This window comes from Myodes glareolus, chromosome 1 (genome assembly GCF_982192425.1).
Source record: "Myodes glareolus chromosome 1, mMyoGla1.1, whole genome shotgun sequence".
Taxonomy (NCBI): domain Eukaryota; kingdom Metazoa; phylum Chordata; class Mammalia; order Rodentia; family Cricetidae; genus Myodes; species Myodes glareolus.
Window position 1 is genome coordinate 65,664,594 of NC_142026.1, and position 11,954 is coordinate 65,676,547.

At 44.7% G+C, this 11,954-nt stretch overlaps 1 protein-coding gene across 1 annotated transcript; it reads left to right on the forward strand.

Moving 5' to 3' along the window:
• Positions 1-4,027: 4,027 nt before the first annotated feature.
• Positions 4,028-11,550, forward strand: LOC125401830 (cytochrome P450 2A3-like). Its single transcript, XM_087908667.1, has 9 exons — positions 4,028-4,250; positions 4,515-4,677; positions 5,360-5,509; positions 5,782-5,942; positions 7,525-7,701; positions 8,835-8,976; positions 9,394-9,581; positions 10,147-10,288; positions 11,036-11,550. The coding sequence occupies exons 1-9, from the start codon at positions 4,071-4,073 to the stop codon at positions 11,215-11,217; spliced, it is 1,485 nt and encodes a 494-aa protein (XP_087764793.1). The 5' UTR covers positions 4,028-4,070; the 3' UTR covers positions 11,218-11,550.
• Positions 11,551-11,954: the final 404 nt, after the last annotated feature.

An 11,954-nucleotide genomic window follows, 5' to 3' on the forward strand; every position in this document is an offset into this window, starting at 1 on the left:
CACACACCCTCAGATACACAGATGTGAAGATGTTGATAAGAAGTGTATTCCCACTGATTATGTTCCCAGAAGAATTCAACTAAGATTGGTACAGATACAAATTAATCAGTCTTCACGGGCATTGCAGTGATTTGAATGGGAATTGCCCTCCAACCTTGGTAGCTCTGTTGGAGGAGGTTTGGGTAGTATAGCCTCACAGTGGAATTATGTCACTTGACCTTGGATTTTAAATTAAAAGACCATATACCACTTTCAGTTTGCTCTTAACTTTGTGTTTGGTGTTCAAGAGGTGAGCACTCAGTCTCTTGCTACTGCCACACTCCTCGCCACTAGCTACAATGCTCTCCACCACAAGGGACTATTATCCATCTGGAATGGTAAGCCCAAATAAAGTCCAGTACTTTCTCTTGGTCATGGTGTACTATCATAGTAACAGAATAGTAACTAATACATAGATGTTGCAATATGCCTTTCCACAGAGACCCCCACACATACTCAAAATGATACAAAGAGAAGAATGTGTAAACAAACCTAAGCCAGGAAAAAGTACCTGTTGTAACTTACTAGTCAAAATGATAATAACATGAAGACATCCATGAACACAGAGAACTCTTGAGGACCACAGTGACTTGCTAGGATGGAGAAAGAAAACAAGTGGATAGTTTAAGGGAAGGAAAGGGAAGATAGACAGCAAGGCAATGTCCTGTGCAGGCTTCAGCTCCATCCAGAACAGTCTAAACATCTAATCATAATCTATGCTTGCTCAGAAGTTGCCCAATAGAGAACCAGTCTTCAATAACAAATTTCCAAATCACAACTGCAGAGGTAGAAGGGTAGTAATGATTGACTTCAGTAAATAAGTGTTGGGGAGGGAGCTTTCTCAAATACTCTCTTCTGGCCTTAGAGGCACTCACAACAAGACAGGCTGTTGCTATAGTTCTGCCCCCCCCCCCCTTATAACTAGATGTTAGGACACTGTTGCTGAAGACACCACCAACTTTGGCTGCAGGAAATAGAGAGATAAATCTTGAATTGACCAGGAATTGTCTCCTTGCTGGCTAACTTTCATAGTGCTAGAAGGTGTGGGGCAGAGAATTCTGGGGGAGAACACCTGACAATGGTCTTATACTGCTGGACCTTCTATGTGACAATAAAAATCAGAGATTGCAAAAGACAGATTGAGGTTTAGAGTAACATCAATCCATCTCTTTTTTCTTATAGATTAATAAGCTGCAATAATACTTGGAAAAAATTAACTAATATTTGTTGGTTTTATGTATTAACTCATATATTACTACCCAGAGATACATAAACTCAGTCCTAGAACCCCTAAAATTCAGTTTGTCAATGAATTCAGATCTTCAAGGAAACACAACAAAAGAGAGGAATTTAGGGAGACTGACTGGGCTATGAATTGATAGAGGATGGTATCTGCACAAGTTAGTGTTCCATTTTATGCCTTACCCTTGCTCTTACTCACTCAACCAGAATGGGTAACTGAGGTCCATCCAAGAGAATTTTCTGCATCACCACTAACTTACTCTGGAAGCCTGTCTTAAGATACAGCCACTTGCACATGTCTCTACCAGGTGACTGCACGCACCCACCCCTTGTTTGAATGCCCATGTTTCTCCCACATGACTTCAGTTTCTGCTCTGACATTCATGGGCCCACAAAAATCATTAAGAGAAAATACACTTGATCTCTTTTGAGCTTTCAAACTCAGTTCCCATTCTGGTCCTCCTACCCCATCCCCTGTACAGATTATGGGAGCCTTCCTGAACACTTGGGCTTATTTCTGGTGCCACCTTCACTGAGAAACAAAGACTCCAAAATGGTTCCCTTTCTCCTATTCAAGTGGAAACATGGGGAAGGAGAGTTCCAGGTTTGGGGCTGGTGCAGGTACAGGATGGTATTAAGGATTAAGGAGATAATGCCACCTGCCAAGCCTAGGCTAATCCCATTCTCTGCCTCTTTCCCCTCCAAACTCAACAAATAGCTTTCTTGGCTGCCTTTTGTGTCTCCCCAATCTGTCTCAGAATCCAACAGCCTAGAATGAAATGAGCAACATGCCAGCTAGAGAATTTCCAGTCTCATCCAACTTCACTTGTCTAAAGCTAGGGCACCATGATGAATGGTCCATCTATCAAAGCCTGCCAGTGTCCACCAGAGGTCCCTTCCAGGGTCTAGTTGAAGTCAGTCTCAGCAAGTACCTGGTGTTTATGTCAGAATCTGTTGGAAGCAAATCCAGAGCTTGCATGATGCAGCTCTTATGCCTTCGACTCAGGTAATTCCAGTGACATCTTACCTCCACTCTCAAGGTCCCTCTTAACCTAAGAGGTGATTCTACTAAACTCCCCTTGATGTCAAGTTCAGTGCTAACTTCTTTCTGGCCTCAGTGCTTTCTGGGGAAAATCTCAATGCCAACCTCATCCTCCTCCCTCCTGCGTCTGCTTGAAACTGACATAGCAACTGTCAGTGTTTTTTCTTTTGTCCACTGCAAATCCCAATTTCAGTACCCATCCTGTCCCCAATTTACTCCTAGAATGAGGTGGGCCAGGCAATGAAGAGAAAAGCAAGTCAAAATACAACTCCGTTATGATCTTAGCAATCTCAGTGAGGTTGAGGATGTGACAATTCCATAATTATTAACATTCCACAGATGGGATACACATAATCTTACTGGAGTACAGGTTTATCAAAAGGTAACTACCATAATTATTAAAAAAAATTCAATGTGGAGGAACAGTGGACTAATCCCTTCTCTGTGGCCACCTTTAGCATCCTAGGGTCCTTTTTTGTTTCCCATGCTGGATGACTGCTATTAACATTCCCCCAGGCAATGCAGGCATCAGTCCACTTACCATAATACCCCAGTTATGATCCTGTTCATGTTCTCTTTCCACTGGCTGGGAAAAGAAATCTAGAAAGAGAAAACTAAAAATGTGGGCTAAGGAGAATTTTGATGGCTTAGCTGCAGGCTTTCACATATGGACACCCCATGCCACCCTCTGTGTTCTATTCCATATATAAAATAGGGAATTTTTGTAAATTACAACAGCAATGAGTCAGTGAAGCTGGTGGCTTTCCTAAGTATCTGGTTAGGAAAGGGGGGTGATTTTGTAAATTAGAACTTCTCTACTGTATTGGTGGTTGTTGTCATCATTCTTCAATGACAGATCCTCTAATGACCATGATCCTCAGATATTGTCTCTAGAACTGTGCAAAGTTCCTTTGAAATAGGACTCTGGTCTTCCCCAACTTATTCAGATCCTACATTCCAACCCTAGCCTTAGGAACTTCCCTAGAGGTTCTGGGTATCAAAGATAGTCTAGGGCCAAAGCCAAAGTATTCCCCACCTGGGTACAGGAGTTGACTTCAAGAACCTGCTAAGATTTTCATGTGTTTCTCCCAGGTACTCTTCATCCACAGTCTTGCCTCAAGATCCAAACCCCAAAGCCCTGAAATCTCCTCTTCCTTAAATCCAGAACTCTCTTCATTGAAAGGCTCAGGAGTTAGGGGTAGTGATATTGGCCTATAATTCCAGCACTCAGGAGGCAGAGTCAGGTAGACTTCTGTGATCTACGTATTGACCTTCAGGCCATCAGGACTACATAGTAAGAACTTGTCTCAAACAAGGAAGAAAACAAACTTCCAAATTCATAGCCATTCATCCTGTTTCAAGCCAATGAGACCCTAATATGACATCATTTTGGTCCCTTTCCAGGAGTACCCACACCCAGAGCTCAGAAGTATCTCCAATACAAATTTTCTGAAAGATTCGGTTCTGGCTTCTGTCTACTGTCTCTTTCCTCTGTAACACTGAGCCCTGGAGTACTTCATCCTCAGATGTCACAAATTCAGTCCACTTCCTCATGGGACCTCCTCCTCCTTCTCCTCCTCCTCGACTGTTGGCTGTGTCTCAAGCTAGTTGCATGGTGGGGGGTGGTAGTCTGGAGGTGAAATGAGGCAGTTGCACAATCAAGGCCAAAGGTCACCCTTCTACCTCAGCATCTATAAAAACAAACCAATTCAGCCATTACCATCTGTCTGTCACCCACATCGCCACCATGCTGACCTCGGGACTGCTCCTGGTGACTGTGCTGGCCTTCCTCATTGTCCTGGTCTTCATGTCTGTCTGGAAGCAGAGGAAATTTTCAGGGAAGCTGCCTCCAGGACCCACCCCACTGCCTTTCATCGGGAACTACTTTCAGCTGAACACAGAGCAGATGTACAACTCCCTCATGAAGGTGCCACCGGGCAGGGCAAAAAGTAGAATGGGGCACGGAGGGATGCCCAGTTTTGATAGAGGCTTTGTGGTAGGGTATTGACCCTAGGGGGTTTAATTTTAGATTGGGGGAATTGTGAAGAGGCAGCAACCAACTCCGAGGCATGTGAGACCACATCTTGGGGCGACCCATCTGATAGCTGATAGAACTGAAGAGAAATGAATCCCAGAGCTGTTATCAAAGTCTCACCTTACTCCTCTAACTTTGCTCATCCTCCTCCATCAGATGAGCGAACGCTATGGTCCCGTGTTCACCATCCACCTGGGGCCTCGCCGAATTGTGGTACTATGTGGACAGGAAGCAGTCAAGGAGGCTCTGGTGGATCAAGCTGAGGAATTCAGTGGGCGTGGCGAGCAGGCCACCTTTGACTGGCTCTTCCAAGGCCATGGTGAGGGGGACAAGATGTAGGGGAATGTGGTAGGGAACAATTGGAAGACATCAGTTTCCCTGACTCTTCCATCTGCATCGCTGCCTCCTGCTGTATGGGTTATTGGACACATTGCTTCCTAATCTTCCTGTCTTTCTCTGCCTCCTCTCCTGATCCCCTTCCTCACCACACACAAAACACCCATGCCTTGTCTTGCGTCTTGGAATTTTCTATCTGAATCCCGTGCTTCTAACACACTCCGGAGTTTTCCCCCACCCTATCCCATTATTCATAGTTTTTGTGATTGCCTGGATTCTGCCTCTCTTCCTTTCTTTGATTTCTTCTTTCACAGAAAGAAATCTGTGCATCACAGAAATCTGTTTCCAAGCCCAATATCATGGCAGAAATCTTGTTTCTTCCCAGACTCTCTTTGTCTTCTCTCCCTATTTTCCTCACTTATTATAATTATTATTATAATTATTCCCTCTCAATTACAATTCTTTGACAACTGTATCTACACCCAGATCTCTCCAATCTCCCTTCTCTTCCCTGTACCCTGTCCCTCTGTCTCTGCGCCTCTGGCATCTGTCCTCCCTTTTTATTCTGTTCTCTAACTTGCTCTTGGGGAACATCCCAAGGGTGGTCAGTATTCAGTCACATCCCTCTTCTCTGACCTCTCCTTGTTCCTCACTCTCCTTCTCAGGTGTGGCTCTCAGCAATGGGGAGCGTGCCAAGCAGTTGAGGCGCTTCTCCATTGCCACACTGCGGGACTTCGGTGTGGGCAAGCGTGGCATTGAGGAGCGCATCCAAGAGGAGGCAGGCTTTCTCCTGGAGGCATTCAGGAAGACAAATGGTAAGCAGAGCTTCACAAGTTCTCAGGACCAAACCAGGGGAAGACACCCTAGAAAAAATAGCACCAACATCCAGAATGGGAACTAGGATAGGGAAGAGAGTTCTGGTCCTGCTGTGGGACCTGGCGTCTGGGTTTTGGCAGAGTTGGAGGACTCCAGGCTGCAGCAAGTGCTCATTTTGAATTCTCTGATACAAAGTATCTGATGCTATCCCATCATGGAAGTCTTTTTCAAGCTCCAACATCTCGCTCTCCGTCTTCCTCCTTACCAACAGGTGCTCTCATTGACCCTACTTTCTACCTGAGCAGAACAGTGTCCAATGTCATTAGCTCCATTGTTTTCGGGGACCGCTTTGACTATGAGGACAAAGAGTTCCTGTCACTGCTGAGGATGATGCTGGGAAGCTTCCAGTTCACATCTACCTCCACCGGGCAGGTAACCTGTTTCACCTTGTCCTACCACCCCCAGACGATAGCTGCCAGCTCACTCCAAAACTGACAACCTCCTTCCAATAGGTACCTTCAAAGGAGCCTCAGTTGTGCCTGAACTGATGGCAATACACAGTCTCTACAGCTGTGCCTGAAATCAGAGCCAGCAGTACAAGCAGACATACACACACAGAGAGACAGATAGGAAAAGAGGGAGGGAGGGAGAGATAGAGGGAGGGAGAAAAAAAGAGAGGGAAGAAGAGAGAGAGAAAGATAGACGGGAGGGAAGGAGGAAGAGAGAGGGGGAGGAGGGATGAAGAGAGAGAGAGAGAGAGCTGTCTCAGCAGGGCAGACATTACCATGATATTCTATTTCACTCTCTAACCAAGGTTGCTATAGGAAATCATGCTGAATACTCCAGCCCCTTCAGTTTCCAAGTGCCTGATGCTGCAAAATCCAGGTCACCCAAATCATGTGCCATCTGCAAAACATGCAGAGCAAGTCCATGGACTATGTAGATGAGCTCTTTACTCAGCCATGGAAATATCTAAACCTCTGCATCTCTAAGCAAAATTTCTACACCCCAGTCCACCCACAACTCACTCACACATCTAAGTGGGGTCCTCCATGCAGTCATTTGAATAGCAATGCAGGTGAACATGTGAATATCAGCACTATTTTAAAATACCTATTTTTTAAATATTTTTTGGACAAGCATATATTGTGTATTGAGTCAATCACCCCCATGACCCCTACCTTCCATTTTCTCAAACCTTATTATCCTTTAGTCCTCTTTGTTCCCTCAGACAGTTTTTTTAACTTCCAAGTGTTACACATGTACACATATATGCATAGATATGTGCACACATGATTTAATATATGTCTACTACAAATGAAAAAAAATACATGAGTTATTTCTCTAAAACTTGTTAAATTTGCCTAATACAGTTATCTCCAGGTAGACCCACTTTGCTGAAAATGCCATAACTGTATTTTTAATGGCTGAAAAATAATTAAGTTGTCTTTATGGATTACACCTTTCTTCTCCATTACGCTGCTTTTGGACACTTAGGTTGATTGTGTAATTTATCTATTGTGACTACCCAGCACTCATTGAATGTTGGAAGGCCTGTTAGAACTCACCAATCCAAACCCCATTAGTGTAAGAACAGCTGTCCCTAGCTGAAGTCACCAACCTCCTAAACATCTACATAGGTAACTCCTGCCCAACCTCGTAAACATCTACATAGGTAACTCCTGCCCAGCCTCGTAAACATCTACATAGGTAACTCCTGCCCAACCTCGTAAACATTTACATAGGTAAATCCTACCCAACAACTGAATTCCTCCCACCCCAGTCTCACCTGAACACCCCAAACCTGCATGTGTTCCCAAATCCATCTCACTTAAAACCTTGAACAATAGCCCTCGGCTTAAACTATAAGAATTCTGTTGCCACACAGCCCCACCTGAATGTCTAAACTCCTGGACAGGTGATGTGAACATCCCTTATCCTAAGACACATGGCACATTTATTGAGTTTTGTCTAGTGACAACTGCTTTGACTTCTCATCTCTTCCCACCATCAGCTCTACGAGATGTTCTCTTCGGTGATGAAGCACCTGCCAGGGCCACAGCAACAGGCCTTCAAGGAACTGAAAGGGCTGGAAGACTTCGTAACCAAGAAGGTGGAAAAGAACCAGAGTACCCTGGACCCCAATTCCCCAAGGGACTTCATTGACTCATTCCTCATCCGTATGCAGCAGGTAAACCCAGAAGCCAGGCAACACAGCCAAGTAGGATGAAATCAGGGACAGATAGGAGGAAGTTAACAGAGTACAGATCATCAGTCCCCTGGTTATAATCCTCATTCAACATCACTGTTCCATCCACTACCCCTTCTTCTCAGGAGGGTGTACAGCCTGAGAGAGCAGCCAGTGTCCACAGCTGCCATGTTCCAGGCATTGTTTCAAAGGCTTAGTTTTATTCATGTTTTTATTACCCACAACTCTTGGAAAAGGTTGTGTTTCAACTCCCATTCTGCAAACTAGGAGGCTGCAGCCATGTGAAAATAGGGGACCTGCCTGATATCACAGTAAGAAGGCTGTGCATCCTACCTCACTGAAGATGGTGCTTTCCGCTAACAAAGCATTTGCCTTTGACTGTACTCATAGCCATTTACATCTGTGTGACCTGAGCTTTACTGTGACCTCCTACCTGTTTGTATCAGACATGGAGATTTTGTCATTGTTGGTTTTGAGACAGAATGTTGCTAATGTAGACCTGATTGACCTGAAACTTGCTACGAAGGCCAGGCTAGCCTCAAACCTCTGGCAGTCCTCCTAGGTCTGTTTTCTGGAGGCTGGGATTATCAGTGTGTGGTGCCTGGCCAAGATGCAGTTTCATGTACTCTGAAGTGCAAAGGACTGAGGGGTGCATTTTTTAAGAGAATATTAAGGATTATAATTAAGAAATAGGAAAACTCATTGTCTGAGGCCCGGAGAGGTAGATCAGTGGTTGTGAGCACTGGCTGCTTTTCCAGAGGATCTGGGTTCAATTCCCAGCACCGACATGTAAGCTCACAGCTATCTGTAACAACAGTCAGGGAACATCACACCCTTGGTAAACACCAAGGCACATTAAATAAAAACTGACAATTAAATTGGTCATTAAAGTTAAGACAATCAACTAAGTTCTCACTGACAGACGAACATGGGATTATGGCACTGGATCACTTCCAAAGCTCTGGAACATGAAGAGAAGCTGTCATAGCCTGAATCCTCTTCTCACCTTAGGTCTGGGTCAAAGAGAAGTGAATTAGGGCAGGGAAAAGGGGTAAAACAGAAGGGAGCCAAGAGCATACAGAGTGGGTTGGACTTGAATACTTTCCTCCCCGCAGGAGAAGAAGAACCCCAATACAGAGTTCTATATGAAGAACTTAGTGCTGACGACACTGAACCTCTTCTTTGCTGGTACAGAGACTGTCAGCACCACCCTTCGCTACGGCTTTCTGTTGCTCATGAAGCACCCAGATATACAGGGTAAGACTGCAAGGGGAATGATGTAGTTTCTAAACATGCTTCTCTGATCATCCCCAACCTCTCTCAAGAAAATGGACTCTTAGCTACTCCCTTCTCTGCAGAGACAGAGAGAGAGAGCTGGTGGGCCCCAGCCTCTAATTGTTAAATCAATTGGTATGTTGCTCAACTGAACCTCAAAGGATCCACTTCCCTGTTCCCAAGACCCTGTTTTAAATCTCCTTCCTCACAATTCTCACATAATTTTGGTATGACCCAGTTAACATGAACCTCATCTAACAATGCCTATGACTCACATGTACTGAAAATGATTGACAATGTCATACACTGTTTAATGGCCTCCGTCCAGTTCTACATTTTTGCACTATCATCCTTAGGGTGAGGTTCTTGGATTCCTAAGCACATGCCTCTTCTTCTCAGCCAAAGTGCAAGAGGAGATTGACAGGGTGATTGGCAAGAACCGGCAGCCCAAATATGAGGACCACTTGAAGATGCCCTACACGGAGGCCGTCATCCATGAGATTCAGAGATTTGGAGACATGATCCCCATGGGCCTGGCTCGCAGAGTCACCAAGGACACCAAGTTCCGTGACTTCCTTATCCCCAAGGTGCTGACTCACCTAGCCTATAGTAATCTCCAACCCTCTTCATGGCCCTGCTGGACCCCTTCCTCATTAGAAACCACCCAGCCCTCTCTCACTTTCTCAGTGACAGTCTTTCTTTGCTACCACATCCCTCCTGCCCCCTACATAGAATCTCCTATATCTTGGGTCCACCCCCTAGACTTTCTAACCCAGATGTTTCAACTCCATGCCTCTCAATCATCAAGTATCAAGACATAAACTCAATTTACCTAGATCTCCTGTCAGAGACAGGAGTGACATGTCTGCCATGTATCCTGTTTAGGGGTACATAAATCCAATACCCTTCAATTCTTGACTTGAGAGACATGAAGTGCATATCCTTCAACCTCCCACCATAGACCACAGATCCCATGTCACCCATTCATCCTGTGTCCTATAACATGAGCCCCATATCTCCTGTCTCAAGGATGATGACCTCACATTCCTCAAAGCCCCCTCAGTTCACATATATTATATTTATATCACCCCTATGGGCCAACAGGACATTCATACAAATCAAACTTATCAACCAAACCTTCCTCTTCGACAGGGCACTGAAGTGTTTCCTATGCTGGGCTCTGTGCTGAGGGACCCCAAGTTCTTCTCCAACCCCAAAGACTTCAACCCAAATCACTTCCTGGATGACAAGGGGCAATTTAAGAAAAGTGATGCATTTGTACCCTTTTCCATAGGTAAGAGGGCACTGTCTAGTTCCAGGCCACTGCTCACACCAACAGAGATAACTCATCCTTATCTCTCCATCTTGAAAAATTCTCTTGGATCAAATTCTTAGCCAGTCAGCTGCAACTCCCATACTTTCCAACCACTGAACCCTGAAGAAGTGATGGTCAAACTGTAGAGATAGATTAGAGGAAATAAAGTCTCAAACTAAGTCAGTGATCTCTCTCAGGTCACACAACAAGTTTGTAGAAAGATGTGGCAGTTGCCTGTGGTGGCACTCACCTTTAATCCCAGCACTCTGGAGGTAGAGACTGGAGGATCTTAGTGAGTTCAAGGGCAGCCTGGTCTACAGGGGGAATTGTAGGACAGCTAGAGCTGTTATACAGAGAAAACCTGTCTCAAAAAAAATCAATAAAAAAGAAGAAAAAGAGAGAAAGAAATTAAGGGAGAAAGGAAAGAGAGGAAGAAGGGACAAAGGAAGGGAGGGAGGAGGGAGGGAGGGAGAGAAGGAAGGAAGGAAGGAACTTGCTACATGGCATCCATACTGGAGAGCACCTCTGTAGAGAAGGAAATCCACATTTCTCATTGTTACAGCCTGGTGAGGATCAACTCACCACAAGTACAAAGGAAACTGAGGCTTAGAGATTAGAACTTTCTTTAAAGGTCTCAGCCTTTCCTCCTGGGGAGAATACAGTCAGGGATTTGCTATAAGGATGACATTAAGAACTGTCTTCACCCTCCCTGTCTCTTCTCTTTAGGAAAACGGTACTGCTTCGGAGAAGGACTGGCTAGAATGGAGCTCTTTCTCTTCCTCACAAACATCTTGCAGAATTTCTGCTTCAGATCCCCACAGGCACCCCAGGATATTGATGTGTCCCCTAGACTCGTGGGCTTTGCCACGATCCCACCAAACTACACCATGAGTTTCTTGTCCCGTTGAGCCAGTGTTGGATGAGGGTAAAGGGAAGAATTGATGGAAAAGGGTTATCTGTCTATTGTGTTATTTTCATTGGTCAATAAAGAGACTGCCTTGGCCCTTTGATAGGACAGAAAATTAGGTAGGCAGAGTAAACAAAACAAAATGCTGGGAAGAGGGCAATGGGGCAGACGCCATGGAGCCAGCCACCAGGTCAGACATGCTGAATCTCTTCTGGTAAGCCACCACCTCGTGGTGCTACACAGATTATTAGAAATGGGTTAATCAAGATGTGAGAGTTAGCCAGTAACTAACTCTCTCGAGATAATGGGCCAGACAGTGTTTAAATGCATACAATTTGTGTGTTATTATTTCTGGGGCTAAGCTAGCTGTGCAGGAGCCGGGTGAGGCAAAAAGCAGGCCTGCCCACAGCTCCTCACTACAAAGGATGGAGATCTGGCTAGTGGGCAGTTGAGATTTAGAAGGGATCAGAGGGACATGAGAGAGAGAGAGGACATAACAAACTTGCTGAAGATAGACTGTCATTTCAAAGATAGGGTGGGAGAAAGGGGAAATTTATACTATGTTGCAAGCAGTAATAATAATAATGATAATAATAATTAACATTACATACATAAGTATTCTTTTTCAAGTTTATGCTAAAGAGTATTGTGATCTCAACACTCACAAATGCATGGGAAGGGAAGAGAATTCACATCTATTTTACTATTGAGGCACATTCTTTACCTTATAATGTTTCC